At 49.7% G+C, this 27,991-nt stretch overlaps 1 protein-coding gene across 1 annotated transcript in view; it reads left to right on the top strand.

Moving 5' to 3' along the window:
- LOC147111400 (growth arrest-specific protein 6-like) overlaps window positions 1-27,991 on the top strand; it is a 73,768-nt gene that overhangs the window by 11,383 nt on the left and 34,394 nt on the right. Inside the window, exons 3-7 of the mRNA XM_085998361.1 lie at window positions 4,890-4,914; window positions 14,133-14,195; window positions 17,509-17,631; window positions 19,954-20,076; window positions 20,745-20,870. Coding sequence (XP_085854487.1) covers window positions 4,890-4,914; window positions 14,133-14,195; window positions 17,509-17,631; window positions 19,954-20,076; window positions 20,745-20,870 — 460 coding nt within the window. The remainder of the gene's footprint in view (window positions 1-4,889; window positions 4,915-14,132; window positions 14,196-17,508; window positions 17,632-19,953; window positions 20,077-20,744; window positions 20,871-27,991) is intronic.

Genomic DNA, 27,991 nt, shown 5'->3' with positions numbered 1-27,991 from the left:
CAGCCTGAGAAAGTAGTACATCTCTTAAGGTGGAACAGGCTTAAGCTCTCTTAAGGTGGAACAGGTTACATACACAACAAGTGGTTATATAAATACTGCAAACATAAACAGTGAAAATGACAGAGTTCAGCGACTGCAGGAAGCCTTGGCACTGTAGAACTCTTTGCAATGGTGACCATAAGACAGAATGGTGAGAGGAAGGAGCACTCCCAGGTCCCAGTACTCTGTATACCTTCAGAAATGAAGTGGAGATCGCTTTAAGTTTAAAATAAAAACAGAAAATGCTGGAAATACTCAGCAGGTCAGGCAGCATTGTGGAGAGAGAAACAGCGGTCACCCAATCTGCGTTTGATCTCCCCAATGTAGAGGAGTGAACACAGGATATTAAACTGAAAGAAGTGCAATAAGTTGCTGTTTCACCTGGAGGGAGTGTTTGGGGCTTTAAATTTAATTCACTACCTGCCAGCCTGTGGACACTCACCCCTTGCCCTAAGTTACACTCTGGAGCTGAACAAATGATTTGGGTGAAGGGTATGTCCAGGAGCAACCCATGCAGTGATCCATTGCTTCACACCAGTACCCGAGCCAGCAGGAACCCAGTCCTGGGCCGGTCTCGATGGTCTCGGATGGATCTGTGACCGATGCCACCGGGCCACGTTTCAAAGCCTAATCCAGGACAGTAAGGGATTCACGGGCGGGGATTTTAACTCCCGTTAGACACGGGGCGGAATGGGAGTTAGTATCGGAGCTGTAGATTTACTGGTTTACTAGGCGGCTGAGATGCCCGCCTCACTCATTTTAAGTCAGGGTCCCATCACGTCGATAAGATTCCAAAGCTAATATTACGGCCGTTGGGCGGCGTGGATTCCGAGGGCGCTTTGCTCAGCAGAACCTTCCCACCAGGAACTGAAGACTCTTAAAGGTTGGTGAAACAATGGCCTAGAAATTCGAATAGGCCGGAAAACTACCGGTAACAGTGCGGGCCGAGATTAACGGCTGCCCTCACAAAGTGCGCAGGTAGCACCGGTGTTTAGTGCTACCTGCTCATTTACATGAGCGGAGAATCTGTCGTGCAGCGCGATCTTTCTAGCGCTAATCTCAGCAGGAGGCCAAAGGTCACGTCTGAAGGCTCGGTGCGACGTTCTCGGGCAATGACTGGATCGCTCTACAGAGAGCCGGCATGGAGTCGATGGGCCGAATGGCCTCCATCTGTGCCATTATGACTCGATGACTCTATGTGCCGTGTCGGATCATTTGGTGACGGCTCCTGGGTTTTGCTATCGAGTCCGCTGATGGCCCTTGTAGGATTGGAGCGTTGTGCATTGTGGCACATCGCGAGGCATGTGCTGATCTATGGCTCCCCTCTTACTTTCGTGGACATTTGCGTGGGTCATGTGTGGGGTCCACAAATGGGTGCCAGACTACCTGGTACTCCCACCTTCGCTGACTGCCATAGCTCCACAGATCTGTCGCCCAGATGCTGTGTGGAGGTTTGTGCTCCCCCATGGTGCTGGAGGAGGATGGCAATGCACAGCTAGCAGTGACAGTGCATGAGCCTGCATATCGCAGAGGGCATTCACTCCCTTGAATCCTAGAATGGTTACAGCACGGAAGAAGGCTATTCGGCCCGTCGAGCCCGTGCCGGCTCCCTGCAAGAGCACTTCAGCTAGTCCCACTCCCCCGCCCTTTCCCCGGAGCCCTGCAAATTTCTTTCCTTCAGATACTTATCCAACTCCCTTTTGAAAGCAGTGATTGAGTCTGCCTCCACCACCCTTTCAGGCAGTGCATTCCAGATCCAAACCACTCGCTGCATAAAAACATTTTTCCTCATGTCGCCTTTGGTTCTTCTGCCAATCACCTTAAATCTGTGTCCTCTGGTTCTCGGCCCTTCTGCCAATGGGAACAGTTTCTATCAACTGTGTCCAGACCCCTCATGATTTTGAACACCTCTATCAAATCTCCTCTCAACCTTCTCTGCTCCAATGAGAACAACCCCAACTTCTCCAGTCTATCCACGTAACTGAAGTCCCTCATTCCTGGAATCATTCTCGTAAATTTTTTCTGCACCCTCTCTAAGGCCTTCACATCCTTCCTAAAGTGCGGTGCCCAGAATTGGACACAATACTCCAGTTGGGGCCGAACCAGTGTTTTATAAAGGTTCATCATAACTTCCTTGCTTTTGTACTCTATACCTCTATTTATGAAGCCCAGGATCCCGTAAGCCTTTTTAACTGCTTTCTCAACCTGCCCTGCCACCTTCAATGATTTGTGCACATATACTCCCAGGTCTCCCTGTTCATGCACCCCCGTCAGGATTGTACCATTTAGTTTAAATGTCCTCTCCTCATTCTTTCTACCAAAATGTATCACTTCACACTTTTCTGCATTAAATTTCATCTGCCACGTGTCCGCCCATTCCACCAGCCTGTCTATGTCTTCCTGAAGTCTATCACTCTCCTCCTCACTGTTCACTATACTTCCAAGTTTTGTGTCATCTGCATATATTTAAATTGTGCCCTGTACACCCGAGTCATTTATATCAAGAAGAGCAGTGATCCTAGAACCGACCCCTGGGGAACACCACTGTATACCTTCCTCCAGTCTGAAAAACCGTTCACCACAACTCTCTGTTTCCTATCACTTAGCCAATTCCGTATCCATGCTGCCACTGTCCCTTTTATTCCATGGGCTTCAACTTTGCTGGCAAGCCTATTATGTGGCACTTTGTCGAACGCCTTTTGGAAGTCCATGTACACCACGTCAACTGCATTGCCCTCATCAACCCTCTCTGTTACCTCATCAAAGAACATGATCAAGTTAGTTAAACACGCTTTGCCTTTAACAAATCCGTGTTGGCTTTCTTTAATTAATCCACACTTGTCCAAGTGACTGTTAATTTTGTCCCTGGTTATCATTTCTAAAAGTTTCCCCACTACCGAGGTCAAACTGACTGGCCTGTAGTTGCTGGGTTTATCTTTACACCCTTTTTTGAACAATGGTGACATTTGCAATTCTCCAGTCCTCTGGCACCACCCCCGTATCTAAGGAGGATTGGAATATTATGGCCAGTACCTCCACGATTTCCTCCCTCAATTTCCTCAGCATCCTAGGATGCATCCCATCCGCTCCTGGTGATTTATCTACGTTAATAAGTACAGCCAGTCTTTCGAATACCTCCTGTCAATTTTTATCCTATCACGTGTCTCTACAACTCCTCCTTCACAATGTCTATGGCAGCATCCTCTTCCTTGGTGAAGACAGATGTAAAGTACTCATTTCTCATCCATGCCCTCTGCTTCCATGCTAAGGTCTCCTTTTTGGTCCCTAATCAGCCCCACCCCTCCTCTTGCTATCCTTTTACTATTTATCTGCCTATAGAAGACTTGGATTACCTTTTATGTTGGCTGCCATTCTATTCTCATACCCTCTCTTTGCCCCTCTTATTTTCTTTTTCACTTCTCTGAACTTTCTACATTCAGCCTGATTCTCAGATGTATTTGTAACCTGACATCTGCCATACACGCTCTTTCTCTGGTTAGGGCATTCACTCCCCGGTGAGTGGCTGTGAAAACACAGGCTCAGATCTGGAGGGACTGTGACTGGAAACACCACGTAAGACTGTGGCACAGATGTCCTTAAACCGTTGCATGAGACATCAATGGAAATAAATTTTAAAAAGAACATGAGCTCTTGGACAGGAGTTCACTGGTGTGACTGGTGCAGAACAGAGTTCAGTTACATTTTTAACAACAGCAGACTTGTGAAGATCTCTTGGTGAGAATATGCTGTCAAGCCTTTCAAAAGCAGACATCCAAACTTTGCATATCATTTTATCAGTTCCTGAACTAAAAAACCCCAATGTGTAAAATTTAAGGAAATGCAGCTTTGATTTTTCCTGAGATTATTACAGCTGTAGTACAGTGCAGTTTATTTTAAAAGTGTTTACCTCTTGTAACGTTTGACTGAACAGGGAGGAGATTTGATGCATTTCAGTGGAAGCAGTTTTCGCTCCAATAGCTCTCCATAGTTACCAGTTACCCCAGCAGCTGTGTACAGTACGGGTTCTAGCTCGCTGCTGCTTTCTCCCGCCTCTCCGCGCTGTCAGTGGCTGCACGCACCGCCGTGCTTTGCAGAGGGCGGTAAGAGGAGTGGCGAGCTACAAATGGACGAGCGTGAGCCAGTTTGGCGTCACGCTGCTGCTAATTAAAATACATTCCGCGAGCGCAGGCAACGGCAGCGCTGGTGACCTCCCAAAAATGGCGGCCGCCTCGGGAGCGGGCGGAAGTGAGGCAGCCACCATTTTTTTCACGTTCAATTTCTAGGCCATTGTCTAATGTGGGTCCAGGAGGAACAGGGGATGCAGGGTCCTCTGGGCCCCGCAATAATAATCTGGGCTGCTGCTGACCCGGGTTAGCTCCTTCCCCCTGCCTCCTCGCTCCTCTCCCCGTCCTCCCTCCCCCCCCATTTCAAAGAAGAGCAGCGGGGAGTTCTCCCTGGTGTCCTGGGGCCAATCATTATCCCTCAGCCAACATCACTAAAAAACAGATGATCTGAGTCATTATCACATTGCTGTTTGTGGGGTCTTGCTGTGCACAAATTGGCTGCCGTGTTTCCCACATTACAACAGTGACCACACTTCAATTGCTTAATTATAACGTGCTTTGGGATGCTGTGAGTGTCGCTGTATAAATACATGTTCTTTCTTTGTATGTGGCGAGCTGCAGAACCCCATTGGGCTGCTGTGGTTAGTGAGCTCACCGTGCTCGTCCTCTGTGGGCCTCGCTGTTGTAATGGTGGTTGTGGCTTTATCTGAAAGATGTCTTTTTTTTAACCGTAGTTTCGTTATTGCCAGATATTCCTCTCTGATTTGGTGTCTTTTTTTTCCGCAGAATTATTTTTATCCAAAATATAGGGGTGAGTTGAGTCTTTGCATTAAGCTATGTTTTTGTTGTGTTGCTATGTCGTTTCGTACACCCGGCGACAGATTTTCAACCTGCTGTCCGTGTCTAAAGTGTTACAGAAAAAACATTCAATTTTCCATTCCATTGAAATCAATCAACATGAAAACCGGGCGGTTTCTATAAGCGGGTGGCTGATCCACATTGCCCAGTTTTACAGCCGGGCGGTAAGTTTAAAGTCTACCCCAGTGTCGATCAGAGGTGTGATGGTTCAGCCATTGTGCGACACCAAGTGCAGCGGCCACAATTCTCACCTCCCCCCAAAGGTGGTGCTGTTACCGCTAAAAGAATAATTACCAGACCAGCTGTTACACAGAGTCTACAGCACAGAAAGAGGCCATTCGGCCCAACTGGTCCGTGCCGGTGTTTCTGCTCCACACGAGCCTCCTCCCACCCCTCTTCATCTCCCCTATCAGCATATCCTTCTATTCCCTTCTCCCTCGTGTGTTTATCCAGCTTCCCCTTAAATACATCTCTGCTATTCGCCTCAACCTATTCAGCACCATTCGAGACTCGTCAGATACTGACGCAGTCCGTGTCCATAGGCAGCAAGACCTGGACAACATTCAGACTTGGGCTGACAACTGGCAAGTAACATTCGCACCACACAAGTGCCAGGCAATGACCATCTCCAACAAGCGAGACTCTAACCATCTCCCCTTGACATTCAATGGCATTACCATCGCTGAATCCCCCACTATCAACATCCTGGGGGTCACCATTGATCAGTGGGTTTTCTCCGGGTGCTCCGGTTTCCTCCCACAGTCCAAAGATGTGCGGGTTAGGATGATTGGCTATGATAAATTGACCCTTAGTGTTAGGGGGATTAAATACGTGGGGTTACGGGGATAGGGTGGGATATGTGTCGGTGCAGGCTCGATGGGCCGAAATGGCCTCTTATCTGCACTGTGGGGTTTCTGTGAGAAACTGAACTGGACCGGCCATATAAATACTGTGACTACAAGAGCAGGCCAGAGGCTGGGAATTCTGCGGCGAGTGTCTCACCTCCTGACTCCCCAAAGCCTTTCCACCATCTACAAGGCACAAGTCAGGAGTGTGATGGAATACTCTCCACTTGCCTGGATGAGTGCAGCTCCAACAACACTCCAAGAAGCTCGACACCATTCAGGATAAAGCAGCCCACTTGATTGGCACTCCATCCACCACCTTCAACATTCACTCCCTCCACCACCGGCGCACTGTGGCTGCAGTGTGTACCATCTACAAGATGCACTGCAGCAACTCGCCAAAGCTCCTTCAACAGCACTTTCCAAACCCGCGACCTCTACCACTTAGAAGGACAAGGGCAGCAGGCGCATGGGAACATCACCACCTACAAGTTCCCCTCCAAGCCACACACCATCCTGACTTGGACCTGTATCGCCGTTCCTTCACTGTCGCTGGGCCAAAATCCTGGAACTCCCTTCCTAACAGCATTGTGAGTGTACCTACACCATATGGACTGCAGCGGTTCAAGAAGGCGGCTCACCACCATCTTCTCAAGGGCAATTAGGGATGGGCACTAAATGCAGGCCTAGCCAGCGACGCCCACATCCCATCAATGAATGAAAAAAAACACTCCCTGTGGCAGCGAGTTCCACATTCTCACCACTCTCTGGGTAAAGAAGTTTCTCCTGAATTCCCGATTGGATTTATCAGTGACTATCTTATATTTATGGCCCCTAGTTCTGGTCTCCCCCACAAGTGGAAACATCTTCTCTACGTCTACCCTATCGAAATCTTTCAGAATTTTAAAGACCTCAATCAGGTCACCCCTCGGTCTCTTTTCCAGAGTAAAGAGCCCCAGCCTGTTCAATCTTTCCTATTTATTCCCACTGTCGGGTGATTTGACAGTTTAAGCGCTACCTCCTCCAGTATTCCCGGGTCCCTTTCAACTGCACTTTGACCTGGTTGTGTATTATGGAGCGCGCGAGTAACTCCCATTCTTCCTCTTAATGGGCGGCTCCATTTCCACTCTGGATTCAGTTTCATCTTCTGCTGGTCTGCCCATTTAGAGATTTCTTTTGCTGTCTTCATACTCGCTCTCCTTCCTCCTTCCCCCCCAAGCTTAGAATTAGCTGCAAATGTCCCCACTTTATGTGGCCTGTTGATGTAAGTTCGAACCAGTCAGGGACCGCAGGAGTAATCGCTGTGGCAATTCCGCACCCTCCCCTCCAGCCCAGGGGGAGCACCCACACTCTGCTGATGGGGAGAGCACCCACACTCTGCTGATGGGGAGAGCACCCACACTCTCCTGATGGGGAGCACCCACACTCTCCTGATGGGGAGCACCCACACTCTCCTGATGGGGAGCACCCACACTCTCCTGATGGGGAGAGCACCCACACTCTCCTGATGGGGGAGCACCCACACTCTCCGAGCACCCACACTCTCCTGATGGGGGAGCACCCACACTCTCCGAGCACCCACACTCTCCTGATGGGGAGCACCCACACTCTCCTGATGGGGAGCACCCACACTCTCCTGATGGGGGAGCACCCACACTCTCCTGATGGGGAGAGCACCCACACTCTCCTGATGGGGAGAGCACCCACACTCTCCTGATGGGGAGCACCCACACTCTCCTGATGGGGGAGCACCCACACTCTCCGAGCACCCACACTCTCCTGATGGGGAGCACCCACACTCTCCTGATGGGGAGCACCCACACTCTCCTGATGGGGAGAGCACCCACACTCTCCTGATGGGGAGCACCGACACTCTCCTGATGGGGGGAGCACCCACACTCTCCTGATGGGGAGAGCACCCACACTCTCCTGATGGGGAGAGCACCCACACTCTCCTGATGGGGAGAGCACCCACACTCTGCTGATGGAGAGCACCCACACTCTCCTGATGGGGAGAGCACCCACACTCTCCTGATGGGGAGCACCCACACTCTCCTGATGGGGAGCACCCACACTCTCCTGATGGGGGAGCACCCACACTCTCATGATGGGGAGAGCACCCACACTCTCCTGATGGGGAGAGCACCCACACTCTCCTGATGGGGGAGCACCCACACTCTCCGAGCACCCACACTCTCCTGATGGGGAGCACCCACAGTCTCCTGATGGGGAGAGCATCCACACTCTCCTGATGGGGGAGCACCCACACTCTCCTGATGGGGCGAGCACCCACACTTTCCTGATGGGGCGAGCACCCACACTCTCCTGATGGGGCGAGCACCCACACTCTCCTGATGGGGGAGCACCCACACTCTCCGAGCACCCACACCCTCCTGATGGGGAGCACCCACACTCTCCTGATGGGGAGAGCACCCACACCCTCCTGATGGGGAGCACCCACACTCTCCTGATGGGGAGCACCCACACTCTCCTCATGGGGAGCACCCACACTCTCCTGATGGGGAGCACCCACACTCTCCTGATGGGGAGAGCACCCACACTCTCCTGATGGGGAGCACCCACACTCTCCTGATGGGGAGCACCCACACTCTCCTGATGGGGAGAGCACCCACACCCTCCTGATGGGGAGAGCACCCACACTCTCCTGATGGGGAGAGCACCCACACTCTCCTGATGGGGAGCACCCACACTCTCCTGATGGGGAGCACCCAGACTCTCCTGATGGGGAGAGCACCCACACTCTCCTGATGGGGAGCACCCACACTCTCCTGATGGGGAGAGCACCCACACTCTCCTGATGGGGAGCACCCACACTCTCCTGATGGGGAGCACCCACACTCTCCTGATGGGGAGAGCACCCACACTCTCCTGATGGGGGGAGCACCCACCCTCTCCTGATGGGGAGAGTGTGATAAAAATAATAACTTCCGGGAAGTTATGTCATCACTTCCTGTGAACTGTGAACTGTGAACTATGAACTGTGTACATACCTCACTTCCTGTCATGTCACTTCCTGTTGGACTGGTATAAATACTGGTCTGTTCAGTATTGTAAGAGGCTTCTACCAGAGGCATGGTAAAGACCTCTCTTGTATATAGTGTGTTTATAAGTTACTTAAAGCTTACTTGAAAGTTACTTGATGGTAAGTCTCCTTTTTCTTACATAAATTTAAGTAACTTAGTATTTACACTGACAAATACTTGACCTTCAGACAAACTCGGAAGTTAAGGATCCAGGGAACCACCCATCATGGAGAAAATCCTTAGACCTATTCGTCTGGACTTGGACCCGAATACACCAGCAGCTGGCAGGGTATGGAAGCATTGGTATCGTACTTTTGAGAATTTTCTGGATGAATGTAAAGCGGATGCTCCTGCTAAATTGAAGATACTTGTCAATTATGTGACCCCAAAAGTGTTCGAATATGTTGATGAATGGGATAATTACGAAGAGGTGATTCGGGCACTTAAGAAACTGTATGCGAAGACCCCAAATGAGGTCTATGCTAGACATCTACTGGCCACAGCCCGACAAGGGCCAGGGGAATCAATTGACGAATTCCTGCAAGAACTTCGCAGGCTCAGCGTAGATTGTAACTTTCAGGCAGCCTCAGCTGAGCTGTACCGCCAAGAAATGATTCGTGATGCTTTCATCTGCGGGATTGCCTCTCCATTTATACGCCAGCGTCTACTAGAAAGTAAAACACTTGAGCTACAAAAAGCTTTTGACCTAGCTTGTTCACTGGATTTGGCAAAGAGAAATGCAGACCTCTATCAGCTGCCCAGATCTCGATCTGCTGCTGTAGCTGCAACCAGACAATTCAAGCGGTCTCAGGTGAACCCTATCATGGGGGAATCTAATTCTGATGAAGAAGAGGAGGACGACCCCACTTTAGCAGCCTCTTGGCAATCTAGGAAGGAATGCTTCTTTTGTGGAGATGCTTTTCACCCTAGGAAAACCTGCCCTGCTCGCAATGCAATCTGCAGTTATTGCGGGAAAAAAGGACACTTTGCTAAAGTTTGCCTATCAAGGGCCTCTACGAGGGCCAATCCAGCTAAGGCCTACCGAACTGCCCCAATTAGGGCCTATCAAGATGCTCCAGCTAGGACCTATCAAGCTTCCTCTCGAGCTCTCTCCCGAAGAAGCACACCGAGAGTTTTAGCCACTCTCTGTGCAACGACACCAATTACAGCTGCTTGCCCACAGAACCTGTCTCATGCAGCCACAAAAATTTCAATTAAAGGGCATACCTTAGATGCCTTAATTGACTCAGGAAGTACTGATAGTTTCATTAAGGAACAGATTGTTGCGAAATTGAAACTACATGTCTTCCCATCGGACCAGGCAATTGCGATGGCCCAGTCATCACTTAATACCAGAATCTCCGGCTTTTGTGTTGTTGATATGACACTTCATGGTCGTATGTATCCCTCCACCCGACTTTCGGTGCTCAAGGACTTATGTAGTGATCTCCTCTTAGGGCTGGACTTCCAAAAACAGCATAAGAAACTCACCATTGAGTTTGGTGGATCCAAACCCGGACTTACTATTTCTAATATACCGTCTAAATTACCATTTTGTGCATTATCAGCAGCTTCACTTGATGAACCCTCATTATTTGCCAGTATTCCGCCTCAATGCGAACCGATAATAACGAAATCGCGGCGCTTTAATCAGGAAGACCAATCTTTTATTGCGGCTGAAATCTCTCGACTTCTAGCAGAGGATATCATTGAACCATGTTCGTCGCCCTGGCGGGCTCAAGTCGTCATTGTCAAGAACCCTCTAAAACCTCACAAACAGCGACTATGCATCGATTATTCGCAAACCATCAATCAATATACCGACTTGGACGCCTACCCATTGCCACGCATTGATGATATGGTTAATAAACTGGCCGAATACAAAGTGTTCTCAACTTACGATTTAAAAAGTGCCTATCATCAGTTACCCTTGAAGGTCTCAGATAAGCAGTACACAGCCTTTGAGGCTAATGGACGGCTGTACCAATTTCGTCGCCTCCCATTCGGGGTTACTAATGGAGTGGCTGTCTTTCAACGGGCAATGGATGGCCTGGTTAAGCAGGAAAACCTAAGGGACACTTTTCCCTATCTTGATAACATTACCATTGCAGGTCACGATCAACAGGAACACGACTCCAACCTCCAAAAATTTCGGGATGCCCTCCATCGCCGTAATTTGACCTTGAATGAATCCAAATCTGTTGAGTCACAACCGACCATCAACATCCTTGGCTACTGCGTAGGCAATGGTATCATTAAGCCAGACCCAGAAAGACTTCGCCCGCTCCAAGAGCTCCCGTCACCTAAGAATCCGGCTTCTTTACGTCGGGCTCTCGGTCTGTTTGCATACTACGCTAAATGGATTCCTCATTTTTCGGACAAAATCCAACCCTTGCTGCATGCTAGATCATTTCCACTGGGAACAGCGGCTGTTGCAGCCTTTAACCTTCTCAAAAAACAGTTGGAGAAAGCGGCTCTTCACTCCATTGATGAGAATCTCCCTTTCGTGGTTGAATGTGATGCCTCGGAGGTGGCGATCTCGGCTACTCTGAATCAGGAAGGTCGTCCTGTAGCATTTATGTCCAGGACCTTACAAGGTGCCGAGCTACATTATCCTCCGGTTGAGAAAGAAGCCACAGCCATCATAGAGGCAGTACGGAAGTGGAACCATTTTCTAGCTCGCCAGCACTTTACATTGATCACGGACCAACGATCAGTCGCCTTCATGCTCGATAATCGAAAACGAACCAAAATTAAGAATAATAAAATACAACTTTGGAGGATGGAACTGGCCTCTTTTGGTTATACCATTCTCTATCGTCCTGGCAAGGAGAATGTGGCCCCGGACACCCTCACACGGGCATTCTGCTCCACTATGTCATCCTCCACTCTTATGGATGTCCACAATGGTTTGTGTCATCCTGGCGTTACGCGCATGCTACATTTCGTACGATCACGGAATCTCCCTTTTTCCACTGGAGATGTAAAGAAAATATGCTCAGAATGCCGGCTTTGTGCGGAATTAAAACCTCAGTTCTTCCGCCCCTCAGATGGTATACTCATACATGCAACCCAACCGATGCAACGACTTAGCATCGATTTTAAGGGCCCAGTGCCCTCTTCAACTCGGAACACATATTTGCTCACCATGATCGACGAATATTCACGTTTTCCGTTTGCCTTCCCCTGCTCCAATATGCTGGCATCCACAGTAATCTGCTGCCTTGAGCAGGTATTTTCTCTCTGTGGCATGCCGGCTTATATTCACTCAGATCGGGGTCCATCCTTTATGTCAAGGGAACTCAAGGACTACCTCTCAGAACGGGGAATTGCTACAAGCAAAACAACACCATACCATCCCATCGGAAATGGGCAGGTAGAGAGGTATAACGGTATCATCTGGAATTCCGTACGTCTCGCTTTAAGATCTCGGGGCCTACCAGACCAGCAATGGGAAACAGTGCTTCCGGATGCATTGCACTCTATACGGTCCCTGCTTTCTACAGCCACAAATACTACACCTCATGAGCGGTTCTTTGGATTCCAGCGTCGCTCATCTCATGGGACATCACTCCCGTCATGGCTAACTACTCCTGGACCTGTATTACTCGGAAGATACGTTCGGACGTCTAAAAATGACCCTCTTGTAGACGAGGTCGAACTAACCGATGCCAACCCCACCTATGCAAACATACGATATTCCGACGGCCGAGAATCTACCGTATCATTACGGGATCTGGCTCCCTGCCCACCAGGACCTAGTGGGACATCGGGTGATGGCATTTCACCAGGAAACTCTTGGGACCTATCGGGTACCCCTCTCCAGGATCCTGATCGGACACCAACTAGCTTGGTGCCGGTAGAACCCCGTGCTCAAGGTTGCGACCCTCCCAGTACCGCGCATGAAAGTACTGATCCACCACAGACCAGCTCTGCACCTCCCTCTGAACAGAGGCAGTCCGACTTTGAACCTATTGGGGCTCGTGCTCGAAGCCATGATCTCCCCGACCCTTCACAGGGCAATCCAGGCCACACAGACTCTGACCAATGGCCAACCGCATGTAAGCGGACCAGCGACCCTCTACGACGGGAATCCAAACGGGTGCGACTCTTCCTTGTTCGGCGGCTGCGGACCAAAAGGTAGACCACAGCCTCCTAATCCTGCAGGAGGGAAGAATGTGATAAAAAATAATAACTTCCGGGAAGTTATGTCATCACTTCCTGTGAACTGTGAACTATGAACTGTGTACATACCTCACTTTCTGTCATATGTCACTTCCTGTTGGACTGGTATAAATACTGGTCTGTTCAGTATTGTAAGAGGCTTCTACCAGAGGCATGGTAAAGACCTCTCTTGTGTATATAGTGTGTTTATAAGTTACTTAAAGCTTACTTTAAAGTTACTTGATGGTAAGTCTCCTTTTTCTTACATCAGAGAGCACCCACACTCTGCTGATGGGGAGAGCACCCACACTCTGCTGATGGGGAGAGCACCCATACTCTCCTGATGGGGAGAGCACCCACACTCTGCTGATCGGAGAGCACCCACACTCTCCTGATGGGGAGAGCACCCACACTCTCCTGATGGGGAGCACCCACACTCTCCTGATGGGGAGCACCCACACTCTCCTGATGGGGGGAGCACCCACACTCTCCTGATGGGGAGCACCCACACTCTCCTGATGGGGAGAGCACCCACACTCTGCTGATGGGGAGAGCACCCACACTCTGCTGATGGGGAGCGCACCCACACTCTCCTGATGGTGAGCACCCACACTCTCCTGATGGGGGGAGCACCCACACTCTCCTGATGGGGAGCACCCACACTCTCCTGATAGGGAGCACCCACAGTCTCCTGATGGGGAGAGCACCCACACTCTCCTGATGGGGAGAGCACCCACACTCTGCTGATGGGGAGAGCACCCACACTCTCCTGATGGGGAGCACCCACACCCTCCTGATGGGGAGAGCACCCACACTCTCCTGATGTGAGCTTCTGATAGGCTCTGAGCCGAGGATGTGCGTTCCCAAAATCTGCCCAACATTGAATTAAGGAAATAATCCCTAATATTTCTCCATATTCATAAAATATCACGAATTCGATACTCGTAGAGTGTGTATTGGTTTGATTTACCGAATTATAAATTAAAATTAAATATGATGTACTTCTTTGGATGATGTGCCAGTGAGAAAAGCTGCTTTAAAGGGGCTTTTTGTAATCATGGTTGTGAAATAACTTCTCATTAACAATAAACAACTCTGGTCGCTGTTCTTCCCCACAGAATGCATCTCTCGGTATGGACCCATTTCAGGCAGAAATTCCGATCTAGTGACGTGTGTTCACAGTAAGTTACTCGTAATATGCTCAGTGTAACGAGGCTGATAGGAAAACGCAACGAAAATAACTCCGCATTTTGAATATGTTTTACTCTCATTGGAATTACAGGCAATTATATCGGAATTACAGACACAATTATATCGGAATTACAGGCACAATTATATCGGAATTACAGACACAATTATATCGGAATTACAGACACAATTATATCGGAATTACAGACAGAATTATATCAGAATTACAGACACAATTATATCGGAATTACAGACACAATTATATCGGAATTACAGACACAATTATATCGGAATTACAGACATAATTATATCGGAATTACAGACAATTATATCGGAATTACAGACACAATTATATCGGAATTACAGACACAATTATATCGGAATTACAGACAGAATTATATCAGAATTACAGACACAATTATATCGGAATTACAGACACAATTATATCGGAATTACAGACACAATTATATCGGAATTACAGACAGAATTATATCGGAATTACAGACAGAATTATATCAGAATTACAGACACAATTATATCGGAATTACATACACAATTATATCGGAATTACAGACAATTATATCAGAATTACAGGCACAATTATATCAGAATTACAGACAGAATTATATCGGAATTACAGGCACAATTATATCGGAATTACAGGCACAATTATATCGGAATTACAGACAATTATATCGGAATTACAGACAGAATTATATCGGAATTACAGGCACAATTATATCGGAATTACAGGCACAATTATATTGGAATTACAGACAATTATATCGGAATTACAGACAGAATTATATCGGAATTACAGGCACAATTATATTGGAATTACAGACACAATTATATCGGAATTACAGACAATTATATCGGAATTACAGACAGAATTATATCGGAATTACAGGCACAATTATATCGGAATTACAGGCACAATTATATTGGAATTACAGGCACAATTATATCGGAATTACAGACAATTATATCAGAATTACAGGCACAATTATATCAGAATTACAGACAGAATTATATCGGAATTACAGGCACAATTATATCGGAATTACAGGCACAATTATATCGGAATTACAGGCTGAATTATATCGGAATTACAGGCACAATTATATCGGAATTACAGAATTATATCAGAATTACAGACAGAATTATATCGGAAATACAGGCACAATTATATCGGAATTACAGACAGAATTATATTGGAATTACAGGCACAATTATATTGGAATTACAGACAATTATATCAGAATTACAGGCACAATTATATCAGAATTACAGACAGAATTATATCGGAATTACAGACAATTATATCGGAATTACAGACAGAATTATATCGGAATTACAGGCACAATTATATCGGAATTACAGGCACAATTATATCGGAATTACAGGCACAATTATATCGGAATTACAGGCACAATTATATCGGAATTACAGGCACAACTATATCGGAATTACAGGCACAATTATATCGGAATTACAGACAATTATATCAGAATTACAGGCACAATTATATCAGAATTACAGACAGAATTATATCGGAATTACAGGCACAATTATATCGGAATTACAGGCACAATTATATCGGAATTACAGGCACAATTATATCAGAATTACAGACAGAATTATATCGGAATTACAGGCACAATTATATCAGAATTACAGACAATTATATTGGAATTACAGGCACAATTATATCGGAATTACAGACAATTATATTGGAATTACAGACACAATTATATCGGAATTACAGACACAATTATATCGGAATTACAGGCACAATTATATCGGATTACAGGCGCAATGTAGTACGGATGTGCGGTGGAGATTTGGGTGGCGCTGTGCATTAGAGCTACTTTCTGTTACCTCAGTGCCCAAGTTTGAACGCTCCGGGGGTGAAAGTCTTGTTTTGGGTGTAAGGGTTGCCTGTGAAGTAAGCGAGGGTCCACGCAGTCCTGTTGCTGTTTGGCATATCAGAGGTCCTATGAAATCCCCAGTGCCAATCGTGCTCTATCTCAGCAGTGAAGAGTATGAACTGAAAGGAGAGGTACTCATTGTGGTCAGTCGACCTTCTCACTGGGAGATCGTTGAGCAGCTTTCAGCTCCTGATGCTGCAGCTGTGGATTGCTGAGTGAGCCAAACTGAAACATGAGTGAGTAAAAAGAAAGACTTGCATTTCTATAGCGCCTTCCACGACCTCAGGATGTCCCAAAGCGCTTTACAGCCAATGAAGTACCTTTGAAGTGTGGTCACTGTTGTAATGTAGGAAACGCGACAGCCAATTTGTGCACAGCAAGCTCCCACAAACAGCAATGTGATAATGACCAGATAATCTGTTTTAGTGATGTTTGATGAAAGGTGGCCCTTCCAACAGTGCGGCGCTCCCTCAGTACTGCCCCTCCGACAGTGCAGCGCTCCCTCAGTACTGCCCCTCCGACAGTGTGGCACTCCCTCAGTACTGCCCCTCCGACAGTGCAGCGCTCCCTCAGTACTGCCCCTCCGACAGTGCGGCGCTCCCTCAGTACTGCCCCTCCGACAGTGCGGCGCTCCCTCAGTACTGCCCTTCCGACAGTGCAGCACTCCCTCAGTACTGCCTCTCCGACAGTGCGGCGCTCCCTCAGTACTGCCCCTCCGACAGTGCGGCGCTCCCTCAGTACTGCCCTTCCGACAGTGCGGCACTCCCTCAGTACTGTCCCTCCGACAGTGCGGCGCTCCCTCAGTACTGCCCTTCCGACAGTGCAGCACTCCCTCAGTACTGCCCCTCCGACATTGCGGCGCTCCCTCAGTACTGCCCTTCCGACAGTGCGGCACTCCCTCAGTACTGTCCCTCCGACAGTGCGGCGCTCCCTCAGTACTGCCCTTCCGACAGTGCAGCGCTCCCTCAGTACTGCCCCTCCGACAGTGCAGCGCTCCCTCAGTACTGCCCCTCTGACAGTGCGGCGCTCCCTCAGTACTGCCCTTCCGACAGTGCAGCACTCCCTCAGTACTGCCCCTCCGACAGTGCGGCGCTCCCTCAGTACTGCCCCTCCGACAAGTGGTCTCTTCTCACCTTTTTGAGTATTTTCATTATTGAAAACCATAACTGGCTTTTTCTCGCGCTCAGCTTTCTATTCCTGGTTTAGCTTGGGACATGTGACGGCAGTTCAATGGGTAAACCTGGTGAAAACAATCGAAATTGAAAGTTTAAATTCAGATCAGCTACTTTGACCTGTACACTCGCAGTGACAGTGTAAGTCCCCAGCTGCAATCATTGTGCCTTCCCAGCTCACCTCTTCTCTCCTTTATTTCCAGATATCCCGGATCAGTGTTCCCCACTGCCTTGCCATCCAGTCGGGTATAAACGATGTGAGGATCAGAAGGGTGCTTTTAAGTGCATCTGTAAACCGGGCTGGGAAGGCCAATCGTGTGGACAAGGTGTGTGTCCGATTCTGACGGAGAACTGCGAATCTATCATCACTGAGCTGTACTGCAGCCCAAAGCTGCAGGGCTCTGGGGAAAGAGCAGGGGGGGAGTGGGACTGATTGGAGAGCTCGTTCAAAGAGCCGGCACAGGCACGATGGGCCGAATGGCCTCCTTCTGTGCTGTATGATTCTTAGATTCACTAGGAACACCGCCTCGACAGAGAAAGATGGCACTCCGACTGGAGTAATTTTTATGCATATTGTCCTCTGGTTTGGTTTTAAAAAAGGAAGACCGGCGGGGACATTATCCAGAGAAACAGGAGGCGGCCATTCAGCCCCTCGAGCCTGTTCCACCATTCTATTAGATCATGGCTGATCTGCTGCTCCTTGGCTCTTACCCAACAAAAATCTCAAGTCCTGGAAATCGCAGTTGATGCAGCATCAGTGGATGTGTTGCTCCCTCTGCTCTTTGGTAAAGATATTAGGAGTTATGGAACCAGGATGGTGTTCAGATACAGATCACCATGATCTAATCGAATGGCCGAACAGGCTCAGGGGCCTGAATGGCCTCCTCCTGTTCCTACGAATATATTGATTTCCGTGGGTTGTCTCACTCCAGTGCTCACTCCTCACGAAAAAGCCTATCCGGTGATTGACATCATGATATTCGACTGCAGAGGGCCTCGTATCCGGATTGGATCCTGTTCTCAAACGTTTCCATCTCCAGCTGCAGATGTTTCCGGCCTCAGAGCCAGGCGCTGGCTGCGGAAAACCGGGCCGTGCCCAAGGTTCGCGCCTGAGGCAGTGACGGGCGCGCAGTCCCCCTGCCCAGGCGGGAGGCTGCGGAGCGGGGCCCTGGCCTGTTAGGATTGGATTGATCGCTCACCACCTATCAGTAGTAAGCGATCTAACCAGTGATCCTTAATAAAAAGACAGACTTGCATTTCTATAGCGCCTTTCACCACCTCAGGACATCTCAAAGCGCTTTACAGCCAATGAAGTACTTTGTGAAGTGTAGTCACTGCTGTAATGTGAGAAACGCGGCAGCCAATTTGCGCACAGCAAGCTCCCACAAACAGCAATGTGACAATGACCAGATAATCTGTTTTAGGTGTTGGTTGAGGGATAAATATTGGCCCCAGGACACCGGGGGGACTCCCCTGCTCCTCTTTGGAATAGTGCCCGTGGGATCTTTTACGTCCACCCGAGAGAGCAGACGGGGCCTCGGTTTAACATCTGATCCAAAAGACGGCACCTCTGACAGTGCGGTGCTCCCTCAGTACTGCCCCCCCGACAGTGCAGCGCTCCCTCAGTACTGCCCCTCCGACAGTGCAGCGCTCCCTCAGTACTGCCCCTCCGACAGTGCAGGACTCCCTCAGTACTGCCCCTCCGACAGTGCAGGCCTCACTCAGTACTGCCCCTCCGACAGTGCAGGACTCCCTCAGTACTGCCCCTCCGACAGTGCAGCACTCCCTCAATACTGCACCTCCGACAGTGCAGCACTCCCTCAGTACTGCCCCTCTGACAGTGCAGGACTCCCTCAGTACTGCCCCTCCGACAGTGCAGGCCTCACTCAGTACTGCCCCTCCGACAGTGCAGCACTCCCTCAGTACTGCCCCTCCGACAGTGCAAGACTCCCTCAGTACTGACCCTCCGACAGTGCAGGCCTCACTCAGTACTGCCCCTCCGACAGTGCAGGACGCCCTCAGTACTGCCCCTCCGACAGTGCAGGCCTCACTCAGTACTGCCCCTCCGACAGTGCAGCACTCCCTCAGTACTGCCCCTCCGACAGTGCAAGACTCCCTCAGTACTGACCCTCCGACAGTGCAGGCCTCACTCAGTACTGCCCCTCCGACAGTGCAGGACGCCCTCAGTACTGCCCCTCCGACAGTGCAGGCCTCACTCAGTACTGCCCCTCCGACAGTGCAGCACTCCCTCAGTACTGCCCCTCCGACAGTGCAGCACTCCCTCAGTACTGCCCCTCCAACAGTGCGGCGCTCCCTCAGCACTGCACTGGAGTGTCAGCCTGGATTTTTGTGCTCAAGTCTCTGGAGTGGGACTGTGAACCCACGACCTTCTGACTCAGAGGCGAGAGAGCTGCCCACTGAACCACAGCTGACACTTGAGCCCACTGCCCTCCCTTTAACTGTGGTTTTCCAGCTGTCGGATCCCCCCTTACTCTCCCCCACCCCCTTCCTTTCCCCCCCCCCCCACCGCACCCACCCTCCCACTGGGCTATATTTTTTCATCTTTGACATTTTATGGGAAGTGTGCAAAAAGCCGGGCACGAGAGCGAGTCTAGTAATTAGCACTGTGGCCTTTCTCCTCTCTCCAGATATTAACGAGTGTGAGACCAGCAATGGTGGCTGTGAGCACATCTGTTCCAACGTGGAGGGGAGTTACCAGTGCCTGTGCAGGAAAGGGTTCAACAAGCTGCTGGACAATCGAAGATGCCGAGGTGAGATGGGGACCAAGGGCTAAAGAGACAGAGTCCTCGGAATACCTGCTCCGGGGGAGGGGCAGCCTTCCGCAGCCCCCGGTTTCCTGTCCATTAATATTAACGGATGGGGAAAGTGGACAGTGGGCCCAAGTGAAGGGGAGGAAAAGTCACAGGTGGGATGGGCCTGAGTTTCCGAGTTTCTTGCATTCAATCCCGGGATGTAGATGTCGCTGGCAAGGCCAGCATTTATTGCCCATTCCCTAGTTACCCCTCGAGAAGGTGGTGGTGAGCCGCCTTCTTGAACCGCTGCAGTCCGTGTGGTGAAGGTGCTCCCACAGTGCTGTTAGGGAGGGAGTTCCAGGATTTTGACCCAGCGACGATGAAGGAATGGTGATATATTTCCAAGTCGGGATGGTGTGTGACTTGGAGGGGAACTTGGAGGTGGTGGTGTTCCCATGCGCCTGCTGCCCTTGTCTTTCTAGGTGGAAGAGGTGGCGGGTTTGGGAGGGGTACGATATAGCTGGCAGGTGACTAGAATCACTGCACTGTATTGTATTCTATTGTACTCCAACTTAAGTTAATTCTTATCATTTAATTTAGCAGGCTCACATATTTTAATTAATGAGATCAATTCAATTGATAACTTTATAAGTTGTAAAGCTAATGAAAATCATTTAAATTTGCAGACATCAATGAATGTGCGTTGGATCTGGAGCTCTGTGGATCAGCGCACTGTAAAAACACATTGGGTTCTTATGAGTGCAGATGCGATCTTGGATACAAATATGACTTTTCAACAAAGTCTTGTCAAGGTAAGCACCTTCCAAACTCTACACTGGAGCGAGGGAACCGACACCTAACTAGGCTTTCACCTGGGAGATACTTAATGGTCTCCACTGCAGGGAATGGAGAACGTGACAGAATTCAAACACGACTTGTATTTATATAGCGCCTCTAACGTAGTGAAACGTCCCAGGGTGCTTCACAGGAGCGATTACCAAGAAAAATTTGACACCGAGCCACCTAATGAGAAGTTAGGACAGGTGACCAAAAGCTTGGTCAAAGAGGGAGGTTTTAAGGAGCGACTTAAAGGAGGAGAGAGAGGTAGCGAGGCGGAGAGGTTTAGGGAGGGAATTCCAGAGCTGGGGGCCCCGGCAGCTGAAGGCACGGCCGCCAATGGTGGAGCGATGGGAATCGGAGATGCGCAAGAGGGCAGAATTCGACGCTAGGGGAGTGGATTTGGGGTGATTTCTGCACGTGACATTCGCAGGTAGTGAACCTCAGTGAACACGGGTACATCAGTCTGTGAATTTCCATCCATTAAACAGCTCTGCGAGCTTCTCTCCAGCTTGGGTTTGCCAAGTTGAGGAAATGACCTTCAATGAACTGCTTGGCAGAAGTCCAAGTGCATAAAATGTAATTATTTTGTCAGACTTTATTCTGGCAGTCAGCGGGTTTAATCAATTGTATTCGCGCTATTTCTTGTCTCACAAACTGCACCTCTGCTTTACTGACATGCTACGGGGGAGGGGTTGGAGCCTCTTGAAGTCTGCGGCGGTTCATGACCTGTTTAAGATCCCATTATTGAACACAAGCTGCAAAACACAGGAACAGCAGGAGGCCATTCAGTCCCTTGAGCCTGCTCTGCTGTTCAATTAGATCATGGCTGATCTGAACTTCAACTCCATTTCCCAGCCTTTGATCCATATCCCTCGATGCCCTCAACCAACAGAAATCTATCGATCTCAGTCCCATCCACAGCCCTTTGACAGAGTGTGTCCCAAATTTCCACTACTCTTTGTGTGGAACAAGTGTCACACTGAGGACACCCTCCATCGTGTCATGTGGCACTATCTCCGTGCTGAGTGTGATAGTTTAAGTATATATCTAGCAGCTCATCCATGAGGCGCTGTGGGCCATAAGCAGAATTGTATTCCACCCCAACCTGTAACCTCATCGCCTGGCATCTCCCTCACTCCTGCATCACCATCAAGCCAGGTAACCAACCCTAGTTCAAAGACAAGTGTGAGAGAGGGGTTAGAGGGATCCCCAGATACAGGAGTGTGAGAGAGGGGTTAGAGGGATCCCCAGATACAGGAGTGAGAGAGAGGGGTTGGAGGGATCCCCAGATACAGGAGTGAGAGAGAGGGGTTAGAGGGATCCCCAGATACAGGAGTGAGAGAGAGGGGTTAGAGGGATCCCCAGATACAGGAGTGAGAGAGAGGGGTTAGAGGAATCCCCAGATACAAGAGTGTGAGAGAGTGGTTAGAGGGATCCCCAGATATAGGAGTGAGAGAGAGGGGTTAGAGGGATCCCCAGATATAGGAGTGTGAGAGAGGGGTTAGAGGGATCCCCAAATATAGGAGTGAGAGAGAGGGGTTAGAGGGATCCCCAGATACAAGAGTGTGAGAGCGGGGTTAGAGGGATCCCCAGATATAGGAGTGTGAGAGAGGGGTTAGAGGGATCCCCAGATACAGGAGTGAGAGAGAGAGGTTAGAGGAACCTCCCCAGATATAGGAGTGAGAGAGAGGGGTTAGAGGGACCTCCCCAGATACAGGAGTGAGAGAGAGGGGTTAGAGGGACCTCCCCAGATACAGGAGTGAGAGAGGGGTTAGAGGGACCTCCCCAGATATAGGAGTGAGAGAGAGGGGTTAGAGGGACCTCCCCAGATACAGGAGTGAGAGAGAGAGGTTAGAGGGACCTCCCCAGATATAGGAGTGAGAGAGAGGGGTTAGAGGGACCTCCCCAGATACTGGAGTGTGAGAGAGGGGTTAGAGGGACCTCCCCAGATATAGGAGTGAGAGAGAGGGGTTAGAGGGATCCCCAGATATAGGAGTGTGAGAGAGGGGTTAGAGGGATCCCCAGATACAGGAGTGAGAGAGAGGGGTTAGAGGGACCTCCCCAGATATAGGAGTGAGAGAGAGGGGTTAGAGGGATCCCCAGATATAGGAGTGAGAGAGAGGGGTTAGAGGGACCTCCCCAGATACAGGAGTGAGAGAGAGGGGTTAGAGGGATCCCCAGATATAGGAGTGTGAGAGAGGGGTTAGAGGGATCCCCAGATACTGGAGTGAGAGAGAGGGGTTAGAGGGATCCCCAGACATAGGAGTGAGAGAGAGGGGTTAGAGGGATCCCCAGATACAGGAGTGTGAGAGAGGGGTTAGAGGGATCCCCAGATACAGGAGTGTGAGAGAGGGGTTAGAGGGATCCCCAGATATAGGAGTGAGAGAGAGGGGTTAGAGGGACCTCCCCAGATACAGGAGTGTGAGAGAGGGGTTAGAGGGATCCCCAGACATAGGAGTGAGAGAGAGGGGTTAGAGGGATCCCCAGATATAGGAGTGAGAGAGAGGGGTTAGAGGGACCTCCCCAGATACAGGAGTGTGAGAGAGGGGTTAGAGGGATCCCCAGATACAGGAGTGAGAGAGAGGGGTTAGAGGGATCCCCAGATATAGGAGTGTGAGAGGGGTTAGAGGGATCCCCAGATACAGGAGTGAGAGAGAGGGGTTAGAGGGATCCCCAGATACAGGAGTGAGAGAGAGGGGTTAGAGGGACCTCCCCAGATACAGGAGTGTGAGAGAGGGGTTAGAGGGATCCCCAGATATAGGAGTGAGAGAGAGGGGTTAGAGGGATCCCCAGATATAGGAGTGTGAGAGAGGGGTTAGAGGGATCCCCAGATACAGGAGTGAGAGAGAGGGGTTAGAGGGATCCCCAGATATAGGAGTGTGAGAGAGGGGTTAGAGGGATCCCCAGATACAGGAGTGAGAGAGAGGGGTTAGAGGGATCCCCAGATACAGGAGTGAGAGAGAGGGGTTAGAGGGACCTCCCCAGATACAGGAGTGAGAGAGAGGGGTTAGAGGGATCCCCAGATACTGGAGTGTGAGAGAGGGGTTAGAGGGACCTCCCCAGATACAGGAGTGAGAGAGAGAGGTTAGAGGGATCCCCAGATACCTGAGTGAGAGAGAGGGGTTAGAGGGATCCCCAGATACAGGAGTGAGAGAGAGGGGTTAGAGGGATCCCCAAATACAGGAGTGAGAGAGAGGGTTTAGAGGGATCCCCAGATACAGGAGTGAGAGAGAAGGGTTAGAGGGATCCCCAGATACAGGAGTGTGAGAGAGGGGTTAGAGGGATCCCCAGATACAGGAGTGAGAGAGAGGGTTTAGAGGGATCCCCAGATACAGGAGTGAGAGAGAAGGGTTAGAGGGATCCCCAGATACAGGAGTGAGAGAGAGGGGTTAGAGGGATCCCCAGATACAGGAGTGAGAGAGAGGGGTTAGAGGGATCCCCAGATACAGGAGTGAGAGAGAGGGGTTAGAGGGATCCCCAGATATAGGAGTGAGAGAGAGGGGTTAGAGGGATCCCCAGATACAGGAGTGAGAGAGAGGGTTTAGAGGGATCCCCAGATACAGGAGTGTGAGAGAGGGGTTAGAGGGATCCCCAGATACAGGAGTGAGAGAGAAGGGTTAGAGGGATCCCCAGATACAGGAGTGTGAGAGAGGGGTTAGAGGGATCCCCAGATATAGGAGTGAGAGAGAGGGGTTAGAGGGATCCCCAGATACAGGAGTGAGAGAGAGGGGTTAGAGGGATCCCCAGATACAGGAGTGAGAGAGAGGGGTTAGAGGGATCCCCAGATACAGGAGTGAGAGAGAGGGGTTAGAGGGACCTCCCCAGATACAGGAGTGAGAGAGAGGGGTTAGAGGGATCCCCAGATATAGGAGTGAGAGACATGCTGAAGATGGGCTGCTGAGATTTTAGTGTTTTTAGTGTCTAAAGTGGGGGGAAAAAAAAGTTTCATTTCATTTCAATTTTTAAAAAGGTTTTAAAATTAAATTTAGTTCTAGTTAAGTTAGTTTAGTTTAGGTTAGTTTAAGTTTAGATTAGTCTCGACAAAGTAGAGAAGGAAAAGACCGCCAGAAAGACTACCAAAGAAAAAAAAACCCAGAGGAAAATAGAGGAAAAAAAAAAAGCCAAAGCAAAAAAAAAAAAAGAAACAAGAGAAGAACTACACAAACCAGTGAACGGCAGCCACACGGGGCTTCAGCAGCGGTGGTTGAGTCGGCGGCATCGGGACCGAGTTCGAGGAGGCGAGGTGACTCGGGCCGCAGCCCAGCGGTCCAGCAACCGGCACAGCCGAGGGGACTCGGGCCGCATCCCAGAAATCGGCACAGCCGAGGAGATCCGGAACGCAGCCCGGCAATCGGCACAGCGGAGAGGACTCGGGCCGCATCGCAGAAATCGGCACAGCCGAGGAGATTCGGAACGCAGCCCGGAAATCCAGCAATCAGCACAGCCGAGGGGACTCAGGCCACAGCCCAACAATCCAGCACGGGAAAGGCCCGAGGAGCCAGGCCAGCAGGCACAGAGACCTCTGAGGAGAAGGAGAGCAACCAGAAGGCTCGCAACCAAGACCGTGAGTACAGGGCCCAGGGAGGGAGGCCCAGGGAAAGGCCCGAGGAGCCAGGCCGAAACAGAGGCCCAGAGACCTCTGAGGGGGAGGGGAACAGCCCGAAGGCACCGGGAAACAGTGGCTCACAGACTCAGACCTGAGAAGGGTGAACCCAGGAGCCGAGGCCCAGGGACCACGGGGTCGGAGAGGGGGACCGGGAAAGTTCGCGAACAGGGAGAGGGTAACACCAAACCCGGGGCCCCAGAAAAGCTTATTCTAAGATCAACAATACTTTACCAAAAATGAGCGAATCAGAAGATCCACAACAGCCCCGCTTCCAGATTCCCCCCAACACCACAAAAAAAGCTATAAAAACGATCAAGCATGCTCAGATGAGAGAAAAACCAGAAACTCTCTTTACTGACTGTTACAACAATGGGACAAAAAGTAACCTCATATTCTACTCAGATCAGCCAGCGGCTTGGATCAGAGCAATAAAATCACACTATACCAGTGTTAAGCTAAAAAATACCGCAAATGGGTCCATAATGAAAATTAACACACCAGGAGACAGTTCAATCATGACTGTCAACGCGTACAATACCGGAACAATATTAGTGCAAGGCAACCTCGACAAATTTGCAACGGCCTTCAGGACACTGAAAAGATCAACTACGAGGGGAATGAACAGCCCCAGAGTGGCCCGCACTCCCCCCAACATTGACAACTTACCAGGAGAAAATCTGCATGGTCAAGGGATGAACGAGCCACACAGTTCAAACCAGACACTAACCCCGGAGAACCACAGCCACACGATACAACTGACAAACCCCAGCATAACTACCACGGAGGAAGCCACACATAGTTCCCCTACCATTCCCAGCCCACCAAGAGAAGAGCAGCATAGCCAGGAAGTGAGTGAGCCTTCCAGGGCCGACCAGCTTAGCCAGGAAGTGAGTGAGCCTTCCAGGGCCGACCAGACACATACCCCGGGATCACACAGCCAGATACAACCAAAAGATAAATTTTATCAATTAGAGATAGAGATGGTTAAACTTAGAGAGGAGGTCCTCAAATTGAATGACAAACAAAAGCAGGAGAGGGAGAGACACAAGAGAGAGCTGAATAGACTTGATAACCAGGTGAATCTACTTAAGAATCAGGTGAAAGAGCTGCAGGAAAAAGAAGAGAGCCATAGAGGAGAGAAAACACCATTAGACCAGCAACCAGAGACTAGAGATAAGACAAGACAGAGCCGGACGGAACGGCTGCACTCCCACACGGAACAAAAGCAACAGACACACAATACAAGTGGTGCCACACAGACCGACCAGCATGCTGACTCGCAATCTTCCCCCACCACCATGGAACCACAAGCGAGCCGCTCACAAGAGGTACGCACACACCAGACACCCCAGCCCAGCACACACACTATGAGTCCAGGCGAAAGCCACCAGACAGTAAACACAAACAAGGCTGACGTCGTAATACTCATAGACTCAAATGGGAAATTTCTATGGGAGGAAAAGCTCTTCCCTAGAAGTAAAGTAGAAAAGATTTGGTGCCCAACAACAGACAGAGCCATGGGATGGCTGACCAAAGCCAGATTAGGCTCCCCCCAACACATAATAATACACACGGGCACAAATGACCTAAAGGCCAAACAGAAAGAGGTAGCAACATCGCTCAGAGCAATGATTAGGAAGGCAAGCAGTACATTTCCAAACACTAGAATCACTGTTTCCACAATATTGCCGAGAACAGACTTCAACAACAACACAATTCATGAGATAAATGCCAGCATAGCAACAGAATGCGAATCAAACCACAACGTACACCTGGCCCAACACCCCACCCTCGATGAAGAATGTCTTTACGACCACGTCCACATCCAAAGGCAAAAAATATCGATCTTTGCTAAAGCCCTGAAGGACGTCGCTTTTACCCGGGTCCATACCCAGACTCCAAGAGGACCCCCCCCCGACCACCAGAGATCAGCGGGGTACATATCAGGAACACTACAAAGACCACCACCACACCAACCGAGACCGGAGAGGATCCCCATGCAAAACAACATTATCAGACCTGCACCACTCCTGTCCCACAGGGGAATAGGACCGCTACCAGCCAGACAGAGGGAGAGATGCACAGGACGTACGCAATACCTCAGACAGAAACAATCCATTAAGAGACAATAAGCAGATGTGCAGCAGCATCTACTTCCGCCTTATGGATCAAGGACTAATTAATAGAAAGAACTGTAACCAAATTGTATTAACTTTTGTAGACAACTGGGGTGATCTTTTTTTTTCCCCACACTTAGACACGACAAACACGTACCACTCTTTAACCTATCATAGAAAAAGATAAAACTTAACATGAAATCCTTATATATTTCGACTTGGAATATCCAAGGTCTACGCTCTTCAGTGCGAGAAGTGAAGAGTAGGACCCCAGAGTTCATAGAGGAAACTAAAGATCTAGATATTATCATTTTACAGGAAACTTGGTATAAAGGAAAAGGACACACCGGCTGTCCCCAAGGGTACACTG

This window comes from Somniosus microcephalus, chromosome 10 (assembly GCF_052327205.1).
Source record: "Somniosus microcephalus isolate GS21.2 chromosome 10, FLI_Smic_1.0, whole genome shotgun sequence".
Classification (NCBI taxonomy): Eukaryota; Metazoa; Chordata; class Chondrichthyes; order Squaliformes; family Somniosidae; genus Somniosus; species Somniosus microcephalus.
The sequence above is the reverse complement of the archived record's forward strand: the minus strand, read 5'-3'. Positions and strand labels throughout refer to the sequence as shown.